Here is a 22,000-nt window from a genome sequence, read left to right on the forward strand (position 1 = left end):
CAGGCAGGCACACAACTGGGCGTCGCGAAGGAGGCCCTTGTCCAAACAGCGTTCTACTTAGGGCGCTTCTCACTTAAGGGCGGCCACAGATTAAAGCAGTGACCAGCGGAGCCAGTTCCCAGCCGCACCCCTCCCGATGGGGATGGGGCCGAGGCGGGCGCCTCCCCCGCCCCCACCCCGCACCTGTCCGCTGCCCCTCCCCGAGACCCGGATTCCCAGGTCCGCGCTGCCCCGCGGAGCGCGGCTCAAGTCGGGCTACCACTCACCCCGCAACCCCCGGTACCCGACCTCCCGAAGGCAGGGCGTTCTCCCCCGCGCACGACGACATCACGTGTTTGGGGCTGAGTCGCTGCATAAAAGCAGCCCGCGGGGAGCCGGGAGCCCGAAGAGCAGACGCGCTCGCAGAGCGGCGGGGCTGTGCGCACGCGGTCCCCAGCGCAGAGAGCCCGGGAGCGGACGGAGCGGGCGTCCAGGCGGCGCCCCCGCCGCGCCGGCCGCCAGCGATGCCCCGCAGCCTGCACGCCGCCGCCGTGCTCCTGCTCCTGTGCTTAAAGGAACCGCCGGCCGGGCCGGCCCCGCTCAACGGTAAAGTGCCTGCCTCCTCTTTGCTCACAGTCCCAGGCGTTCAGCTACACCTGGTCGGAAGATTTCCGGCGGGGCTCCCCCCTCCTCTCTCTCTCTCTCTCTCTCTCTCTCTCTCTCTCTCTCTCTCTCTCTCTCAAGCACAATCATTTCGGGGGAGCAGGGAAGGACATGCATACTCTCAAATGCGTATTTTTTTAGACAATTCAGAAAATGCGTTTTGGGAAATTCGTTTTCCTTGGGAAGGCTCGACCTGTTGCGGTCGGGGGAAGCACGTTGTCTGCGGATTACACGCTGTTTGTGTGTTCTTTGAGCCTCCGCCCGCTCCCGCTAGGCAGGGGTGGCTTGGGAACTTGCTGAAGAGGAGGAGAAAGGGAGCCGGGGTTTCAAGTACGGTGACCCGGTGCACGTGCGGAGCGGGTAGAGGAGTGAATGTGGCGGCGTTCTGAGCCGCGTGGGTACCGGGAGGGGGTGGCCGCGCCCCAGTTGCAGAACCTTCCAACAGTGGAGGATGTTCTTTGGAGAGACTCTTTACCATGGCGTTTTACCTCCACGTCTAAGGGATGATGCATCGCATCCTTAATAATTGTTTTGCTCCAGGACGGCTCTACTATCCTGAGTGTGTGTGCGCGCCCAGGAGGCCTACACACCTCATTTCTGAGTGTAATTAGGGCCCTTAACCCCGAAGGGCTGGAGGCTGAGGGTGCCCAATGGGATGGCAGGAGAGCGGGGAGGACCTGAACTGAAGGCTCAGGTCAAGGCAGTGAGGTTGGGTGAGCAGCCAAGGTCAAGGTTAGTTAATCCTTAGGAGCAGCAGGAGGATGCCAACCTGCTGCCTGCCTCTCCAGTTTCTGGGTGAGCACTTTTCTTGGCGGCAGATGGTGACCTTTTGTGGAAACTTCTGGGCAACTGACGGTGGCTCCTGCCCTCGACAGAGTCTGTCTCAAGTTGTAGGGACATTTGCAGGTGCTGTGATTCCTGGACTGAGGTTAGATTGAGACATTTATAGGAGGGCTGACAGTGACTCTGACGGCTGGAAATGGATCCTCCTCCACTAGGCAGTGGTGGTGGGACATCAGACCTTTTCCGTAGCCTGAAAGCTCTGACCCTCCTCCTGGAGGTCACGGTACCCGTGGGGCAGGGAGCTGGCCGGCTGCAGCTTTGGCATTACTCTTAATTCAGCTCAAATCCACAGGCTGGCAAGATATACTTGATATTATTTTCCTTATCTGGCCCAGGAGAAATAGAAGGTTGGTGGGAGAAAGGGGTTATATAAAAGTGGAAATAAATTGTTACAATTGCAGACTTAGACACGTGTTCCCCTCTCAGGAAGGCTGTACTGAGACCTGAAGTTTTACTAGAAATCTCCCTTGTAGGGGGCGCCTGGGTGGCTTAGTCGGTTAAGCGTCCGACTTTCGCTTAGGTCATGATCTCGCGGTTCGTGGGTTCGAGCCCCGCGTCGGGCTCTGTGCTGACTGCCAGCTCAGAGCCTGGAGCCTGTTTCAGAGTCTGTGACTCCCTCTCTCTCTGGCCCTCCCCTGTTCACGCTGTCTCTCTCTCTCTCCTAGAAATAAATAAAACATTAAAAAAAAAATCCTCTAGAAATCTCCCTTGTAGTTCCAAGCTGCTCCAAGACGGGAGAGAAACAGCTGTTTACTGGCCCACTTTCTAGAAAGCCTGTTACTCCCCTCATTCTGGGGCAGTTCCCCATCCCTGCTGTCTCTTCCTCCCTCCCCTCCTTTTCTTCTTCCCCTCTTCTCCTTGCCCACCCCCATCCTTTCCTTTCCCTTGTCCCCCCGCCCCCCATCCTCCAAGTTGGGAGGGGTTGGGGGAAGCTTGTAGTAAAAAATCCACATTCACCCCCACTGAATAGCCAGCCTGCCTACCTCCCCTCTCCAAGTCTAAGAACACAGGTTTTATTCTGCTATTCCTCATGCAGGTTTCTTGGCTGTTTAACTGCCTCTGGGGACAAGGTCAAAGCAAAAATCACTGAGATGTAGAGTGTCCGTATTAACCCAAGGTTGGGAATGGAGGGGGGTGAAGCTAGGTAATGAGGTCAAAGTGTGGTGTGCCCTCCACCTGGAGCACTTAAACTTCCAGTATTTTTCATTGGTGAATGTCTGAAAAAAATGACTGGAATCAGGAAACAGGGAATGCAGTAAAGTGAGGTCAAGTGTCTTCTGGAGAAAACCCTAGAATTTTTAGTTGTTGTGGGGGAACATTTCAATGAATTCTGCAGAGCCTGCTCTGTTGAACCTAGTATGGAGAGCTAGACAGTCTAGCCTCCCAGATGATGGTTACTCAGAGAAGGTTCTAGCACCCAGGACAGGAAGAAGATAGGACCCTGAACCCTTGGCCTGGATCCTTGTCACTACCACTTCCTCAGTGAGCCCTCAGGGCATTCTCCCGGCCCAGTACAGAGCGGGCCTGCAGGTTCTAATAGGCATTGAGCTGAGCCTCCCACCTCTAACAGATAGAAAGGATCACCTTTCCCAGAAGGGGAAAATTTTCCTTCTGGAAAAGCCTGCTTCCTCAGGAAGCCTCTGAAGTGTAGCTGCAGGAGCCTTGGCCTGGCCGGCCTCCTGTGTCTGGTCAGGTGAGTCCTGTTAAGACTCCTGCCCCTAGGGGCTCCTGGGTGGCTCAGTTGTTTAAGCGTCCAACTTTGATTCAGGTTATGATCTCACAGTCTGTGACTTCAAGCCACGCATCAGGCTCTCAGGTGTCAGCACTGAGAAGTAGCCCGAAGCCTACTTCTGATTCTGTCTTCATCTTTCTCTGCAAACCACCCCCCACCCAGCTTGTGCTCTCTTTCTCTCAAATATAAATAAACATTAAAAAAAAATTTTTTTTAAAAGACTAAGGCTAGAGGCAAGGAACCAGGAGGTGTTACTTCTAGGAAAGCAAATACACACACACACACACACACACACACACACACACCCTTTAGAAAGTCTGCCTCGGGTTAGTTTTGAGCTGAACATGAACCAGGCTGGGCCCTAACCTTCATCTGATACCTCCTCCCCCTCGGACTACCCTCCTCTTCATTTTATAGTGCTTCTTCTCCCCAGCCTCCAGCTACTGAGTCCTTCCAGACACTGCCATTTATGTCTTGGTCTTAAGGACCAGGCAGGGCTGCTCAGAGAGAGGAGGGAAGGAAAGGTTGCTCCAGATGCTGCTGCATTTTAAAGACCGAGTCCCTGGTCCTGTGGGTCCTTTAATGGTCCCAGATGGCCACTCTATACCTCTGCTCCCTGAGCTTTCCAAAGTATCACATAGATGCCTCATCAGAGGATGAGCTACAATAGGGAAAACCTCAGCCTGGCCAGGTTCAGGGAGGATAGCAGAAGATGTGGAATACTGAGGCTATGATTTGATTTGGGGGCAGGTGCAATTAAACTTGTGGCCAAGGCACAAGGACTGCTCACAGGCAGCGGCTGTTTTTCTAGTGGTCTCCAGGCTCATCAAAGTGGCCCGTCTCTCCAGGTTAGTGGTGAGGATGAACTCCCCGATTACTTGTGAACTTCTAGATCCCGAGCTTCCGAGTGCGCCGCCCAGCCCTAGTGGCAATAATCTGATGTTTTCTATCTCTGAAATCCATGAGTGTGTTTTTATAATGAACCCCTCAGGCAAAACCAGTGAAGGGAAATGTTCAGAAAAGAGGGTTGAGGTCTTCTGTAGCCTGATTCCAGGGCCATGCCTCCTTTGTTCCTTATCACCGTTGTTTCAATGAAAGGCATAGCGGTACACTTGTGGGTAGCATACAGGTTCGGTTTCCCCATGATTCTGAATGTCCTCCTCTAATTGCTAATTCAGGGGAGGTTAATCTTGGGGCTGTTAACTCCTGTGGGGTCCAGAGCAGGTTTTAGAGGGGCTGTGGACCTCTGTGAAATCTTGTGTGGCCATGCCCATAGACATTTTCATGGGCAAGAGGTTTTTAAGTACTCATTGGATATTCTAAGGGGTCTGAACACCCCCTTCTTTCCCACACTACAGATAGAGAAGGAGACTCAAAGAATTCCAAAGTTTTTTTAAGTTTATCTTGAGAGAGAGAGGGAGAGAATGAGAAGAGGAGGGGCAGAGAGAGGGGGAGACAGAACATCCAAAGCAGGCTCCATGCTGATGGCAAAGAGCCCGATGCGGGGCTCGAACTCACAAACTGTGAGATCATGACCTGAGCCAAGCTCAAGAGTCCGACACGTAACCAATTGTGCCACCCAGGTGCCCCACCCCCATTTTAAACTCTTTTAGCTTTTCAAAATCCCCGATTTTGTAGGAAATGCCCAGCTGTGGTAAGGGAGCAGATTGCTGGTCAGTAAAAAAGCTTCACTGCAAATCAGTTCCCAGGAGAAAAGGGGGACGTGAGCACCTTCTTCCAACTGCTTCCTGTGGGCCAAAAATGATGGAGGCATCCACAGAAGCTAGGAGAGGCACTTAGGATTTGGAGAGTCCCTCTCCCTGGTGGTGTCCCCCGAGACACCCTGAGTCTCCATTCAGGGTCTCTGTGTCCTTTTGGAGGTGACGAGGGAGGTGTCAGGCAGAGTACTAAAAGTGCCCCTGTGCAGCCTCTTTTCTCCAACTGCCTTTTGACGTGGGAACAGAGGATCTGTGAAGGGCATGGAGCGGGAGGGGGTAGGCGGCTTCCATTACCTTCCACTTCCCGGCAGAACTTCTCCATGCTCACCGCCCCTAGCCTCCTAGCTCGGGTGAGGGTGGCAGCTTCCTCCAAGAAGAACATGCCTTTTGAGACAACTTGTCTCCTCTTTATGCACCGAGGTGAACTGCTCTCCGGGGTGTGCTGTTCAGTGGGAGACAGCAAGGTGCAGAACTGTGCTTCCAGGAGGCTGATGTTTGTGGGGAAACGGGGAGGGAGAATGTGATTACACAGGTGTGGGTGGTCAGACGGTGAAAATGTCCCCATCAGCGCATGAAACTGGCTGCCTCTAGGGCAAGCAGGGAGAGCAGGCAGAAGAGAGCTCTCACTGTGCACCCTTTGGGGGCCTGGGTTTTGAGCCTTTCATACGTATTCAGAAACTAAAATTTGGCTTAAGATCTGGGAGGCTTCTGGGGTACCTGGGTGGCTCAGTCGCTTAAGCGTCTGACTTCGGTTCAGGTCAAGAACTCTGGTTTGTGGGTTCGAGCCCCATGTCGGGCTCTGTGCTGACAGCTCAGAGCCTGGAGCCTGCTTCGGATTCTGTGTCTCCCTGTCTTTGCCCCTCCCTAGCTTGTGCTCTGTCTCTCATAAATAAATAAACATTAAAAGAAAAAAAAAAGATCTGGGAGGCTTCTAATCAAGAAGCCTCCTCCCTAATGCTTGAGCCGCTGCCGGAAACCATGACCTTGCGCCTCCCTCTGGAGCATGCGACTCTGGGAACCCGTTTTTCTGATGCAGACTCAGACGACGTTTTATGTCCAGGCGTCTGCCTCCTTTGCAACCGCACCCGTTTCAAAATAAAATCTGTAGTTTTCTCTAACTTGCTCAAGCTCAGCTGTACTTACTTTGCCTTGTTTTGTTCTTTGCAGGATCCAAGTGGAGCTATTTCGGTGAGTAGAGATCTCGCATGTTGTTTTTTTTTTTTGTTTTTTTTTTTTGAGGAGATGGCTGTATTTCATGAGAAAGCCAGGAACTCCATGATCTGTGGAGGGTACAGGGTGGGGGAAGTATTGAGAAGAGCAACTCTGACATCATTAAAAGGGAGCACCCAGGCTTCTGGAAAGAATGGTTCCACACAGCGCTTTCTCCAAGCCAAGCAGCCTGCGCTGTGCACGTAAACTATGAATCCTAGCGTTAAGGTTTCCCGCTTCCGGCAAGGATTTCTACCCAACCTCCCAGGTGAATGTGCCTGGGTTACCTCCAGACTGCAGGGGCCTTGGGTAGGAGAGAGACCTTCTCCTCCGGAGGATATTTATTCTACAATAAACAAAGAACAAAGGGCTCCTTTCTGGAAGTTTGGCTCAGGCCCCAGGATTTAAGCTGTCAGTGTGTCTGGGATTAACTTCTTGTTGCCATGTTTGTAAGCAGGCGTAGCTCAGGGGTAGTGACAGTTAGTCCTTCATGAAAGAGAGATGCCTGCCTCGTGCGTGAGGAGAGCGGGGGACATCAAGTATGCAATGGGGTTTCTGTGGGATTGGCTCAGGAATGACACTAGCCACTTCTGGCAGGCCTTGAAATCAGCCCAGCTGGTGTGTTGCAATGAACTGGAAATTTGGTCATCAGCTGAGGTGGGAATGGAAGCCAAGTACCAGGTCCACTGACAAGCGCAAGAATGTTCATAATGTCGTTGGGGACGGTCACAAGCAATGTGCAAGATAGACTGGTGCAGCGAGGAGGCTGGGACTGCCTCACTGGCACAGGAGGAGTGGTGACAGGCAGAGGTGTTGATGGTGACAGTATAAGCAGAATCCAGAGAGAGGTCTGACTTAGATTTGCAAAAGCCAGCCTCTGGGTGTTTGCTAACCCAGGAGGCAAAGCCAAGCCATCGAACTAATTAGCCAATGAACCACCAGGCCAAGGTCCCCTTGGCTCTAGCACCACATGGCTCCATCATTACCGACACCCCTTATGTACTTACTGTGTGCAAGGCATGGTGCTTAGAAGGGTGGGCTGTGGTCTGCACCTGGGAATACTTTAAGCTCACAATTCAAAGCTAAACAGATAATGACAGATAATAAATAAATGGTTCAGTGCTCTGATGGTTCAGAGGAGGATAGAGAAGACTAGGGCTGGATAGTCACGGAAGGCTTTCCCTTGGGCCGTGGAGGATAGAGAGGATCCAGTGTGGTGGGAGGGAAGTGGTGGTGGCCAAAATGATGATGGTGTCACATGAGTGGAGGCAAGAAATAAGATGGTATTTGAGGGGCAACAGGTACAGAAAGACTTGGGGCCTCTGTGGCTCACTCAGTTAAGCATCCGACTCTTGATTTTGGCTCAGGTCATGATCTCACGGTTCAGGAGATCAAGCCCCCACATTGGGCTCTGTGCTGCCTGGGATTCTCTCTGTTTCCCTCTCTTTCTGCCCCTTGCACACACACACACTGTGTCTCACAATATAAATAAATAAACTTTTAAACAGGGGTTACAGGGGAGTGATTAACTCTAAGGCTGGGAAGATAGGTTGGACTGAACAAGGAAGGCATTCAGGGGCAGGGCAAAACCTTCCCACCTTGTCCCATAGATGCAGGGGCAGGGCCGCGAATCATCTGTGTTTTAGGGAGATTAATGTGGTGGTAGGGACTGGCAAGGGAAGGATGGGAGCCGGCAGGAAGGTGTCAGGCCTTTGTGGAATTCCCATTTCATGTCTTACCATCCAGTTTGGAGACAGCAGTAAGAGGGAAGGAAAGGGCAGGGCAAGGGAAATGACAAAGGAAGATGACAGAGTCTGGGCCCCAGGGCTCCTCGGGAGGGGCAGTGCGGGGAGGGGGGGCCGTCAGGAGCGGTGCAGAAGCATTTCTTCCAGGCCACGAGCTCTGGCCGCCCTCTGTCCCTCAAGCCTTGCAGGACTGGAGCAGCCATCTGCTGAGGAAGCAGAGGCCAGGGGCTGATGGTGAGAGGCGTGCACAGGGTGAGCACAACGACACATCTGGCTTCTTAGGAGCAAAATGAGTCCCCGCGAAGTGGGGTCGGCCCTCAGTGGGGGCCGATGGAGGAGGACGGGGGAAGGATGGCTGGGGACAGGTCCAGGCTGGCAGCTGGCACTTGTGCTCACAGCCTTTCCGGGCAACAGCGGGCCTGGTGGGGGTGCTGGGGGGATGGGGAATGGTTTCCACACAGTGAGGGCTGCCCTGAATGAGGCAAGTCCAAAATGCCACATGCTAGTTTTCCCAGGGTGCAGACCTCAGCTACTTGCCCGTAAATGCTGCTGAGTCATCCTGATCCACCGGCCTCCCAAGGCCTGGAACACAGCGTAGGACTTCTAGAAGCACATGGAAAGAGAGCCCTCCCTCCTTCTCCCCTTCACAAAGTCACCAGGCTGAGCTCCCCGATGGCCGGCCTGGAGGCAGGAGGACCACCTGATAGCCAAGATGGGACCCACGGTCCTGGGCGCCCCTCGGGGGTGGCTGGAGCAGCAGCTGGGTGCGTCGGCCAGGCCTGGAGCTGCTGCGCAGCCACCCCCCCTCCACCACACTTCAGTCCCAGATCAGTCCCGCTGAGCCCGGGCAGCTCCGCCTGCTGGACCGGAAGGCACTTCAAGTCAGGTTGTCCTGCGAGCGGGCGATATAAACTCCAGCCTGCTGAAGTCGCTCTCTGCTGCTGGAAGTGAGGGTAGAGAGCTGGAGCCCCCATGGGGTGGAGGTGACTGGAAGGAGGCGTGAGGAGGGTGCTGGTCACGGTTCGTGCCTTGGTGTGGGTGCTGTGCTCAGATGGGGGTAGCTCATCAGGCTGTTAAGCGGATGATGCATGCCCTGTTCTGTACAAGTGTTACATTCAATAAAAGAGTTAACCAGTTCTAGCTGGCTGGGAGACTCATCCGTAGCCTGGAAGTTTTTTTTTTTTAATTTTCCCCCACGAAAACACCCCCCAAAACCTCTTAGTGTGTTCAAAATGACAGAGCAGCCAAAAGGAATGAGTGTGCTGGAGCTAATGCCCCGAGGGCATGTCAGATGAGGGGTTGGGGGGATGCGTGCGTGCCCCATCCTGAGCATACCAGGTGTCGCTGTGGTGCTTCTGGCATGTGAGTGAGCACCGTCTGCTTGAGATTCAGGGGAAGTGAGATAAGCCTTCAAAGGAGATGGGATGGACAGGACCACGGGGCGGGCGTCCCACTCTCCAAGAGTCAGGGCCCTGCAGGGCATCCGCGGGGCCAGCCCAGCCATGATGCAGAGAACTCTGGAAGGAGGTGGTGTGGCCTGGGGGTGCCGGGCAGGGGGGCTGCAGCCCCTCCCACCCCCTCCTGCCCAGCGTCTCTGCCACGCGGCCGGAAGGCCTGGGCTCTGAGTGATCCCCTCACTGCTCTCCTTTGTTCTGGACAATGGATTCCCTGTCTTAGAGGATTTTCCTTGGGAATCAGGCAGGGATCCTTCACCGGGGCAAACCTCTCTGGTTTCCAGACTCTCGCCTCCACCCACCTTGTCCCAAATCTTCTGGAACACTAAGTTGCCATAAACAAGCTTTCCCTGACACATGACATGCTTCCTAAGCCCTTCCCAAACTCTGAGGGCTAAACGCAAAACAAGGGGGGAGGTTGGGAGAAAAACTCTTTACTTTCTATTCTTTAGTGCAGATAAAGGCAACTCGTGACCTCACTTCCAAATGTTTGGGAAGCAGACCAAGAGCTAAAGGGAGAATTTAAAACAACAGTTATAGGGAGCACATGCAATTAAAAGGCTGATTTAGTTAAGAATAGCACTTGTCTTGGGGCTCCTGGGTGACTCAGTCAGTTGAGATCCGGCTCTTGGTTTCTGCTCAGGTCATGGTTGTGAGTTCAAGCCCCATGTTGGGCTCCACACTGAGCTCGGAGCCTGCTTGGGATTCTCTCTCTCCCTTTCTCTCTGCCCCATCTTCCACTCTTTCTCTTCCTCTTTCTCAAAATAAATAAATTTAAAGAATAATAGTTCTTGTTTTTACCAAAAGCAAGAAGCTCAGCCAACTCCAAACACCCCAGTGACCTTACCCCCTGCCCCCAATCCATCTGCTGTCCTGAGGATGAATGACAAGAGGCACTGAGCCCTGTGAGGAGAGAGAGCAAGAAAAAACCGGGACATGTTTCTCATACCAGGGCACTGAATCCCCAGCCCTATGCAGTAGGGATTTCCCTTGAGGCTAGCAATCCAACCCACCATCATTTATTAAATCTGTGCTGTTGTTCTAGTTGCTTCTAACTGAAGTTGTGACATCCAGGGTCTGTTAGGATGTGGTATGGTCTGCCTACTCATACTTATTTCTCATCTCTTCTGTGTTGCGGAATTGAGGTTTGTGTGTTCGTGGGGATCCTGGCCTGTGGCTATCAAAATGCCTGCATTTTAGTGCTTGTGGCTGGCTGTGCCAGCCGGGTACAACCATAGCGCAGCTGGCATTAGTTCCTAAAGACAGGACAGGTGTAGTGGCCCAGGGGTGGGGGGAGGCAGAAAACCAGGAGGAGGATGTGGAAGAGTGTTCAGAGCCCAGGACCAGGCAGATCTCCGTGAATATCTACTAGACTGCTTTCTGGCTGAATGGCCTTAGGGAAGGAACTTAACCTCTCTGAACTTCAGTTTCTTCAACTGCCTAACGGGAGTAATAGCATCTACCTCCGTGGTTCTTGGCCAGGTAGCACCAGCATCACCTGGGACTCGGGAGGCCCCTCCCAACACTAAGAACTAGAAGTGGAACACACAAAGGAGACTAGAGGAAAAACTCAACCTCTTCAGCTCGGATTCTTTAGCAGTAACAAAAGCACCGTATTTGATTTTGTTAGAAATGCAAAACCTAGGCCCGTCCCAGGTCTGCCTACAAATTCCAAAACTCAGGGGCTGGGCACAGCCATCTGTTTGGGGAAGCCCACCAGAGGGTCCTGATGCCCACTGCAGTCTGAGAAGCACGGGTCTGCTTCCCGGAGGACTAAGATCATGAGTGGACAGAGCCTGGTGGTGCCGGTCATGTAGTGAGCACCTAATACAGCTAATCACCGTTATCTTTCCCTCCACCCTACAGAGTGGAATTACATTGGCTTCTATGTGGGGAAAATGCCTTGTAGACTCTATTGCACCAAACAGACATGAGCTGGGTTAGGAAGGGTTTGCTTCCTCATGCTTTTCTGAACTGCCTGAGGTTTCAATAGCAAGGAAGTTTTCCTTTTACATTCTGAGCAAACGGGACCCTTTCTTTGTGAGAAAGAAAGGGATTGGATAAAACCACGAACTCCTCCCAGGCTACAATGTTCTTTCTAGCTTTGTCCGTCAGGCCAGGGAGAAGTCAGACCTCAACTCCCTGCTGCTTTCCTGGCCTCCAGGGACCAGACAGCTGGCTCCACAGCGGTAGCCATCCCAGCCACGCAGCTGAAGTCACTGCGGCTTCCTTGGCCTCCCGGCCCCTGGGAAGCCTCAGGGCTGATCCTTGACTTAGGATGCCAGGGTGGAGGTCTGAACCTGGGTGGAAGGTTGAGGCTGGGCTCTTAGGAATGTGAGCTAAGTCAGCCCAGCCCCAGGCAGGAGCCCTGGCCCACCGGAGCCAGAGTCAAGCCCTGGGACTGCAGGGTGAGAGCTGGCAGACTAGAGCTAGGAGCAGGTCTCGTCAGGGCCCCCGGCAGGCCTCCCGCCGTGCTCAGACTTGCTCCTCTTGCCCTGTGCCCCAGGCATCCAGGTGTGGGCAGAGCACAGCCCCCAAGAAGCTGGTGAAAGCCCTTGGCATGCCATCCTCAGCTCTGGAGAGAGAGGAGCCTCTGGGATAAACCAGCTCAGCCAAAAAAGGGCTGAATTCAAAGCAGGTGTGTAAAGGAGGCTCTAGGCAGGGACTGCACAGTCTGGTTTTCCGGGAGGAAGAGAATGGATCAGAGACTGTTTCTGCAATCTCCTGGGCAGGAGGGTCCCTTTTCCTGCTCTGTTACCGTCCTGAGCAGCAACACCCACAAGGGTGAAGGATACGGAAGCCCAGAAGCACAGCCAGACTTCCAGGGGCCACACCATGTGGCCAAGTACTTGCCTTGGACAAAGACCATCACCGCTTGATTCTCAGATGCACACTCCCCCACATTTTAACATCTCTGAAATAGGGACATACCATCAGTGGTGTCTGGAAGCAATGAAATATGGTAGTTCCACAAATACTCACTGAGAAGCACCCTGTTACATGCTAAGGACACAAGGAAAGGAGCCGAAATGATTAATTTTGATAACTCAATAGTGAAAACAATGGGGGCAAAAAAGTGTAAAAATAACGGCCGGCGTGCACACTGCCCCACATGGCGTACAAGAATGACGGGGAATTATATTTGATTTTGAACTACAACGTTTCCCAATTTTAAGTTCATGCATGATTTCTGTTTCATAATATTACAAGCATTTATAAACAAAGTCATTTAGGAGCTTTTTTTAAAAAAAGCATTTCTTTAAGAAGCCAGCTCCCCAATTTCCTGACAAACCTTCAATTTTATGCCAACCAGGAAGGAACAAATACTGGCTGCACCTCCTGCTGTCTATAAAGGCTGACTCAGAACTGGTGTAACTCTGAATGGTTTGTTTAACTCGTCCTAACTTTTTAAAGGGTTTTGCAATCATTAACTGCCGACTAGATCAGCGGGGTGACTCCTGGGTGAACTGGATGAGACCCATACAGATCTCGTAAAGACTGCCGCACAGTCAGGGCCAAAGGTTCATGCAGCCCCCACCTCCGGGGGGTGGAGGGGACTGGCGGCTCTGGAAAGGCTCCTTATGTTGAAAGTGAGATTTACTTAAAGCAGGGAACAGGGACGTTGGCAATTGGTGCCAAGTGGCTGTTGCAGCAGCAGCCGTTCCTTGGTGTTCCACCTTCTAGAAGGTAGACGAGGAGTGGAGAAGTGAGAAAAGGTCACTCTGAAGGTTGTTGAACAAAAACGTTTTGGTTGTTTTTTTTTCCTCAAAGATGTTTTGTAGGGAGTCTGAAGCAGTCATGCAAATGACTGTTTGCCTTTTGGCTTTGGCCACCAGGAAGCCCAGAGGCAAACTAGTGGCCCCAATCTGAGTAACTGTCTATTCTTCTATGACCTACAAATCCAAAGATTCTTCCTTATATTGCCCTTCTAGTTTCTAGATATTTTTCCTGATTCTGAGCCAAAATGTACTAACAAATAGATTCTGAAATTTTTAGCTAGAAGGAACCTTACAGTAGAGATACTCTAGATTTCCACCACTCTTTTTTATTCTGCCCCCTCCATGGACACCACGGTTAAAAGATTTGTTTTAACAAATTAATATATTAATGAAATAGTTAATCTTCCTTTGTTATTAATCAAAGACACACATAAAAACCAATCAAAGTTTTCAGTTAGCCCAAGATAAGTGGTTCACATTCATTCCACAAACACTGAGTGAACACTAAGTGCCAAGTATTGGCCTAGATGCTAAAGAAATGATGAGTAAGGCATGGTCTCTACCAGTATGGAACTATGAATCTGGGAGGAGACAGCGAATCAGACAGAGCCTTACAACACAGAGAGATGAAACATGGAAGAGATCTCACCTAGGGTTTGAGGGAAAGGACTAGAGAAGGCTTCCTGGAGGAGGTGATGTCTAAGCTGAGATCTGGAACACAGATAAGAGCTGGCCAGGCAAAGGGCAGGGCATGAAAGGGCACTGGGGGCCCAAGGGACAAACTGTGCAATGACCACCTAGGCTGGTATGTTCTGGGGACTACCCAAGAACCTCACTAAAGTGGAGCTGGGGAGACAGGCCAAGGCCAGAGTATGAAGAGTGTGAGCCGGGTGTTGAGTTGGGACCTCATTCTGGAGACAGCAGGCGACTGCCAGAGCATTCCAAGTAGAAACCTGAGGCGATCAGATAAGCATTTTAGAAAGATCATACCAGCTTCAGGGCGGAGAGTGCATGGAATGTGAACCCTGGAGAAAGGGAGGTCAGAGGGATGTGGGAGGGGGACTTGGGGGTCTGAACCAAGGAAGAGGAATAGTGGTCCTCACCTGTTGGTATAAGTCAGCTGGAAACGTAGACATCTAACGGAAATGTAGGCACGGTGAAGCCTGATTGTGGATGAGTGCCTGTCTCTGTTCAAATGGGCATCCAGATGGCCATATTGCCTAGGTGGGACCTGAGGTCTGTGTCTATGTGTCTGGGATACTGACGTAGCCAAACCCCACCCCCACTTACAAAGAGGCAGGGGCAACTCAGAGTTCCACAGTGGCCCCAACAGAGCACCAGGCGCTGAACCAGGACCAGAACTTGCACCTCCTGATTCCCATCGGACGTGCTTTCCTGGTCATTTTGGGGATGTTTATTTTATACCAGGTTGCGTGTCCTATGCTGCACATCATGACATTGTGTAAAAGCCCTTGAGGAAAGGCAGTGATTTTTTTTTTAAGTAAATAAAATAGATTTACCAGGAACAAATTATGCCAAATCACCTTTCTTTTCCTCCCCTTGTCAGGATAAAAGGCTTAGTGGTTAAAGACAACACAGTAGACTGAATACGTTTTGACAGAGAGAAACATCTGATATGGTTCCTTGTGCCACACTCATTGGAAATGTGGATCAAGGACCAGTGTGGTTGGTAGGAAAAAAAAAATCAATAGACTCCCCCAGCCTTCATTACCGTTGGCAAAACACGGCTGTTACTGTTGTGGGGGTACCTCTGGGGGCCATTCCTGAATCCATATCCTTCTCAGGTTCTGAGCAAGTGGATAGGCAGCTAAAGGAACGTGGTGACTGGAATCAGAAGGATCAGCACTGGAAGGGAGACTAGAGAGAAGAGGACAAACACAGGTGAAGCAGCAGGTCAGAAAAGCAGATCAGGGGCACCTGGGTGGCTCAGTGGGTTAAGCGTCTGACTTCAACTCAGGTCATGATCTCACAGTTTGTGAGTTGGAGCCCTTCATCAGGCTCTGTGCTGACAGCTTTGAGCCTGCAGCCTGCTTCAGATTCTCTCTTCCTCTCTCTCTCTGCCCCTTCCTAGCTTGCTGTCTGTCTCTCTCTCTCAAAAAATAAGTTAAAAAATAATTTAAAAAAAGAAAAGAAAAGAAAAGCAGATCAAAGCGAGTGGGCTGGGCGGCGGGAGTGTCCAGTGAGCAAGTGTCGTGTGGCACACCACAGAGCTAGAGGCAGCCGGCAAGACCGAAGAGGAAGGCTGGCCTCTGTGCTCCATCCTTCTGGGTCCTCAGGAAGGAGGGCGTGCACACGCACCCACATACACATGCACACACGCAGGCCCACATCCGTATTCAGGTCAGTGTTTGCATTCTGAGAGGTGTCTGTACTCACACACGCTCACCCTCCCGTCTCCTCGCCTGTGAGCTGGGGTAGCCTCTCAGCTGGGTTCTGAGTTACGGTGTGTTTTATACACTCAGCTTGGAGAGCCACTCAGACGCAATCTTCCAAGTGACTCCTCTGTGTTTCCTTCTGGTGGTGGCCCAACAGTCTCCCCGGCTCTCGATCAACCTGGTGCAATGCTTCAGCCTGTCCCTCAGCCAGGAAGAAGTAGGGAATGTCCCTGAGTAGGGAAGGTGTGCAAGTAACCCTGAGTATTCTAAGCTGCCTTAATGTCCTCCTTTCACATAACTGTCCCACGAAGCACAGGTGCCTCTTGGGTTAATAGCCAAGTGCTTGCTTTCCAGTGAAGAGTAATATGTCCAGTTATCCCTGAAGAAGTTTTTCCCTTCAGTGGCTTTTTTTTTTTTTTAAGCATGAGCCTGCTGCAAGTGGGGTGGTATTATAGGGTGTGGGGTGAGCAAGGGGCCATTTCCAGCCTCAAGGAGGGCCATGTAGAAGGAGCACATAACTGCACAGCCTGTGGGGTGCGACTCCCTCCCCACAGGGGCTGCTTGGACAGACGCACAGACCCCAGCCCAGGGAAGACGCTCGGCAAACATTTGTTGAGTGAAGGAGGAAAGAATGGTTGATTCCTCTGCTTACTTTTGGCTTTGGGAGTTGGGGAAGGCACTGGGGAGACGGTGACATTTGATCTGGGATGATAGGATTTCAGAGGTGAAGACCAGTCTGAAACGAAATGCCACATCACCATGCATATCTCATTAGAAGTAAACGGAGACACACAGGGAACGCTAGATTTGTTTTCCAGTGAGGAAAACGGAGAACTTACTCGAAAAGGTTGGCAAACGGCCTGCAAGAGAAAAAGGAAGGATTGAGACAATTCAGCCCAGAAGGATCCGGGGCCCAGCATGTCTTGCGAGCCTATCACATCTGGACACTGGCCTTATGCTACCACATTTATTCCTCACGACAGGAATGCACGGTGTGTGCTGCCACTTTCATTTTCTGAGTGAAGCTGAGGGCATCCATGACATGTGCCTAAGGTCACACAGCTTGTAAGTGGCAGAGTTGTGCTTGGCAGCTCAGCCTGATGGCTCTAAAGCCCTCGAGCTTCCCGCTGCACCTGACGCCTCTCTGGAAAAGAGATAGTAAGTAGTAGCCGGGATGAGGTCTTAGGTGTGAGAGACCCATGAAAAAGCAGCTTTTCTCACTAGACAGGCAAACTGAGGGAGTAGCTTTAGATAACAGCAGGAGCGCTATCGGTTAGCTATCAGGAAGAACTTCCTCCTGGTGAAAGCTGTTAAGTGAAGGATTGAGTCACCCTTCGCTTTAGTTACACTTCCACCCTGGGTAGCTGCAGAAAGTTTGTGTCTGTTACCAGATCCCTTCTTTTCATGATTTCCAGACTCCCTGGGGAATGTTTACAAGGTCACAGATGCCTCCGTGGCTGCTGCTCCTCTCGAGCTCAGGACGGTCACCTGGGGCTTACCTACTGGTCCCCCTCACCAACCTGTAACCACTGCCGACGCGTGGGCTCCGAGCTCTCTCAAGTGCACTGGGAGCTGCCTTGGGGGCCCGTATGAACAGCCTAGGTCAGAGCCCAGCCTTGCTACTTACAGGCAGCATGACTTTGGGCATGTTATGCAAACCTCTGTGCCCCAGTCACCTCCTCTACTAAATAAGAGTATAGCACCTATGTCATGGGGCTGGCACGCAGATTACATTAATTAATACATGTTACGCATATAGAACGAGGGTTGGCAAACTGTGCACAGCTCCGATCCTCCACTGACGCAGTTGCTATGACTCTGCTTTGGCACGACAGCAGCAGGACTCGGTAGCTGTGACGGAAACAGTACAGCCGGCAAATCCTAAGGTATTTGCTCTCTGATCTTTTGCAGAAAATATTAGCCAACCTCAGATATAAAATGATACCTGGTACATAGTGAGCGCTCATTACATGGTAGAGTAAAACAACAACAACAACAACTACTACAAAACAACTCATTAGGCCTTGGAATTTAGCAAAAAATTTGGTGCGGGCCCTGGATGACACAAGGCAATTACCGTCTACAGGTATGTCTGTCAACAGTACTCCCTGAGGGCAACATCACCCCTTTCTTATGGGTCCCCACCCACCACGGGGGCACCGACCTTGCTCTCCTGGCCTGGAGCTCTCCTGACTGTGTTCCCTTTTCCCTGACACCAGTCCTCAATTCCTCTTTCTGGCCCCAGGATGATTCACAGTGAGAGCACCCAATCCTTTCAAGAAAAACCTCCTCTGCACTCCATGACCTGGTCCTTCTTCCACACGGCCCAGACGAGGAAGTCCCAACAGACTAGTCCAGGGCCTCTCAGGGATGCACTACTGACATTCTGGGCAGGATAATTGTGTGGCGCCGTCCCATGCACTGCAGGATATGTGGCAGCATCCCTGGCCTCTACCCACTAGACGCCAGTAGCACCTGCCGGCTGTGACTCCAGATATGTTTCTAGTCATTGCCAGTGTCCTCTGAGGGGTAATAACCCTTCTGTTGAGAACAATGACTTAAAGTTTGAAATAACATCACAAGTAGGACAACATTGTTCCCGTCCAGGACACTTAAATTCATATTGATAAAACCAGTGTCCTTTGCAAGAACACAGACCTCTTAAAGATGCATCCAGTTTGTATCACTGGGTCACTAAACAGAACACTTAGCATCTTAGCCCGGAACACGAGCATTTGGATGGCTACAGCTGGGGCTACATTTTCCTAGTAACACTGGGTAGTTCCCCGCCTCAGGTCTGTAAAGCTAAGAAGGCTTATCAAAGTGCTCCATCCTACAAGATGGAAAAGGCTTCCCTGTGGACAGATTTCTGGTTCCTCCCCCAGAATGTGGAAGGTGATTATGAAGCCCATACCCGCCCCACCCCTTGTCCCATGCCAATCTTCCAGCTTCATCAATTTGTGCATCTGACTCTACCTCAAGTGACAGGAAGAAACTGCTGGCCACTGTAACGTAACAGTTCATTCACAGGGTCACTTATTCTTTCAACCAGTCCTTAATGATCCCTTTGTGGGCTAGTCCTGGGATTAGAGACAAGCGTCACACAGCCGTTGCCTTCAGTGGGATGACAGCCGAGGCACCAGCAGACATGTAAACAAGCGGTTAGAGTGGAGCAAATTAAGTGCTCTGACAATGTGCGCTGGAGCTGTGGACAGGGAGGGACGACAAAAAAGCCTCAATTTGGGGGCAGATGGCTGTCAGGCCTGCCTGAGGAGCTGATTCTTGGAAGGCAAAGGAGCACAGGAAGGAGAGCGCATGAATATTTATGTGCATGGGGCATGTATGTTTTAGGGATGAGGATGGCTTTCCATTGAGGGCAAAAGAGGTCCGAAGAGCAGGTGAGAGTGTGTGGCATAGGCAGAGAACCGGGGCGGCAGCAGCCTAGTGTCTGAGCAGTGGTGTTGGGAGGCTGTTCTCCCTAGGTTTCTTGTGTTTCAACCAATCTGTGGTCAGAGGCACGGATGGGTTTTGTTCCAGACTATCATTTCAAGGATGTTTCTGTAGCAAGTAGTTTTAGAAGAGAGAGATAGTATCTCCCTCCAGGGCAGAGAGCAGATTTGTTTGCTATCTGCTAAGATAAAGATGATGTCTCCCCTGGCGGTGAGGTTGGGCAGGTTTGCTAACTGCCCCTCTACAAGATGGGGGTTTCCTAAACTTGGGGATGCTTGGCCATGCTGCTGAGCAGTGGGCGTGTGCAGGTGTCTCCTGGCCCTCATTGTAGCGCCCTGTGGAAGGGGCTTGGGACACAGATGCTAATGTCACTCTGCTACTGCTGTGAGTGTTAAACTATCCTTTGTCTCTGACTCAGGAGTCTCGTGTCTTTGCCACGAAACTGTGGTAGCCTAACTTGTTAGTCTGGGTGAAATTTTAGGTCCTCCTCCACTGACCTCAGATTTTTGACACGTGGCAGTGGGGAAAGCAAAGGCTGGGGAAGGGGGTGGATCACAAAGGTCTTGAGGGTTGCAGTATAAACTTTGAGGTTAATCCTAAAGGCCTGAGTAGCCACTGAAGAACTTTCAGCAAAGTAATGTGCAGAAGTGGTGTGGATGAGTGTGGAGACCTGAGGGCTGTAGGGTAAGCCTGGGGAAGCAAGGCTGGTGGAAGGGACAGACATGGAGCCGTGGGTCTGAACAAAGACTGTGCCAGTGGAGACACATGAAGGCCAAGTTTAAAAGAAACTTAATGTGGTCCTTGATAGCACTGTTACTGATACAGGAGTCAATCTGGATAACTCATTGCATGCCTCTTTAGACCTTTCATGCTCTGACATTTCTGAAGCATAGAGACTGGCTATCTTCTAGAAGGGCTCTCAATTTGAGTTTCTCTGAGGGTTTCTCATGAGATTAGGTTGTAAGTTTTGGCACGAATACCGCAGAAGTAATGTGTCCTTGACTACTTATGTATTTCATCAGAAAGCTCTGGACGTCATTGTTGGAGATAATTTTGATCACATGGTTAAGATAATACTTGGTAGCTTTCTATCTAAATGGTACCATTTTCCCTTTTATAAATCATAGGCAATCTGTGGGAAGATCCTTTGAGACTGGGTATAAAAAAATTGGAATATAATTGTATATGACGTAACAGTACTAACGGGTACATTTCCTCACTGGGGTAACTGTATTGTGATTATGTAAGAAAATGTCCTTGTTCTCAGGAGATAGACATTTAAGTATTTAAGTACAGGAAGGCATGATGTCTAAATCTTTCTCTCAAAAGATAGCCCCGACTGGTGATGGTTCAACTTACAATTTTTCCACTTTAGGATGGTGTGGAAGTGACACACATTCAGTAGAAACCCTACCTGGAGTAGTGAGTTTGGATCTCTTCCTTGGCTAGGGATACCTGGTGTGATCCCATTTGGTGACAGTGGGCGGGGCGGCCACAGCTCCCAGGCAGCCATGCCACCCTGAGGGTACACAACTGAGGGACTTAGAACCATCTTGCATCCAGACAAGCACTACGATTTTTCACTTGCAGCCCAGCACTCCACAAATTACATGAGGTATTCAACACTCTCTCCTAAGCTAGCCTTTGTGTTAAATGCTTCTGCCGATGTGTAGGCTAATATAAGCATGTCTAAGACAGGCTAGGTTAAGCTAGGACGTTCAGGAGGTCAGGTGCATTTTCAAATTACGTAATGTCAACTTACAGAGGGTTTATTGGGACATAACCCTTTCACAGGTTGAGGAGGAACTGTAATAACAGTAATAATATGCATATACATGTATATATAGCGAGGAATAAAGCAGGTGTGACAAAATGTTAATGACTAGTGATTCCAGGTGAAGAGTACATGGGAATTCATTGTGGTATCCTTTTCCATGCATTTAATATTTTTCAAAATCAAAATGTTTTAAAAAAGATACCTACAAGCAAAATCATTATGTCTCTGTGCCTCGCAGTGGGGCCAAAGGAGAGGACAGGAAGACGTACGTTGGGATCCCAGGCTTTGGTGTGGTGGCTGCTACCATCAGCTGAGACAGAGAACCTTGAAGGAAGTAAGGGAGGTTTTAGAAGGAGGAGGGTCAGAGAGAAAAGATGGCAAATTTGGTTATTCGTTTTTAATTGTTCGTCTGCCTTCCTCTCTAGTCATGTCTGGTTTCAGGGAGCCACGGACATCGAGTTGGGGCATCCGGTGGGCAGCTGGTCTGGAGCTCAGGAGGAAGGTCTGCGCAGGGCAGAGGTGGTGTTGAAACCATGGGAAGGGATGGGCTCAGCCCTGAGATGTGTGTAAGAGAAAAGAGCCAAGAACAGAACCGTCATGAGCTGTCATTAAGGGGCAGTGAGTTACAGACAGCAGAAGCAGAGAAGTTTCAGTAACGGGGTGGGGGCATTGGGGCCAAGGGCTGCAAGAAAAACGAGGGCTGGAGAGTCCATGTGAAGTCAGTGGTACGTGGACCTGGAAGTCAGAGTTGCAGGGCAGGGAGTCTGAGTGGGAAGTGAAGATGCAGAAGCCAGCAGCTTAGACAATTCTTGTAAGATGCTGGCTGAGAAGTGGAGGCGAGATATCACAGTAAAAACGAAAGGGGATATACTGGTTCTAGGAAACAGACATCCAAAGTCCACAACTAAATCTTTTGCCAGGGCCACATTCAACTTAGGTATCCAGGGATGTCCCTCACCTACTGTCTAACCCTGAATGGGTCACCGCCAGTCTCACACTTTTAACAAAGGGGAGGGGGGCTGCTGGAGAAGAGCTGCTTCTTGTCACCTGGAGGAGACGGCTGTAGCAATGATTCAGAGCACCTGAGACATCTTTACATCTCCCTTTGCCAGGGAAAGAGCCTGTCACAGAGGCAGCCTCTGCCCACTGAATTTGCTCTCCCACCAACTTCCTTCTGGTGCGAGGGAACACCGCTACACCTCCTTGTATGGAACATGCCTTTGTTAGCATGATGACTGAAGGTTCCCCTTTTCATTCAGGAGCTTGTTACAAGCAACAGCCTCGTTGACTCCTAGCCTCTTGTTCCCAGGAAAGT

At 51.0% G+C, this 22,000-nt stretch overlaps 2 protein-coding genes across 7 annotated transcripts in view; one reads left to right on the forward strand and one right to left on the reverse strand.

Moving 5' to 3' along the window:
- The first annotated feature begins 369 nt into the window (after positions 1-369).
- The window catches only part of CA12 (carbonic anhydrase 12), a 52,871-nt gene continuing 31,240 nt past the window's right edge, over positions 370-22,000 (forward strand). For 2 of the 6 annotated variants that reach the window (XM_039220172.1, XM_039220193.1), the window contains exons 1-2: positions 371-585; positions 6,103-6,123. In XM_039220172.1, coding sequence (XP_039076103.1) covers positions 504-585; positions 6,103-6,123 — 103 coding nt within the window. In that variant the 5' untranslated portion in view covers positions 371-503. Of the gene's footprint in view, positions 586-6,102; positions 6,124-22,000 lie in introns of all 6 variants that reach the window. The other 4 variants (XM_039220167.1, XM_039220201.1, XM_039220178.1 and 1 more) reach the window with 3 other exon arrangements.
- APH1B (aph-1 homolog B, gamma-secretase subunit) overlaps positions 20,858-22,000 on the reverse strand; it is an 85,638-nt gene continuing 84,495 nt past the window's right edge. The window contains exon 7 of the mRNA XM_039220221.1: positions 20,858-21,009. The gene's annotated coding sequence lies outside the window, so the exon portion shown is untranslated. The remainder of the gene's footprint in view (positions 21,010-22,000) is intronic.

Source organism: Hyaena hyaena, unplaced genomic scaffold (assembly GCF_003009895.1).
Source record: "Hyaena hyaena isolate Hyena2069 unplaced genomic scaffold, ASM300989v1 scaffold_15, whole genome shotgun sequence".
NCBI classification, from domain to species: Eukaryota; Metazoa; Chordata; class Mammalia; order Carnivora; family Hyaenidae; genus Hyaena; species Hyaena hyaena.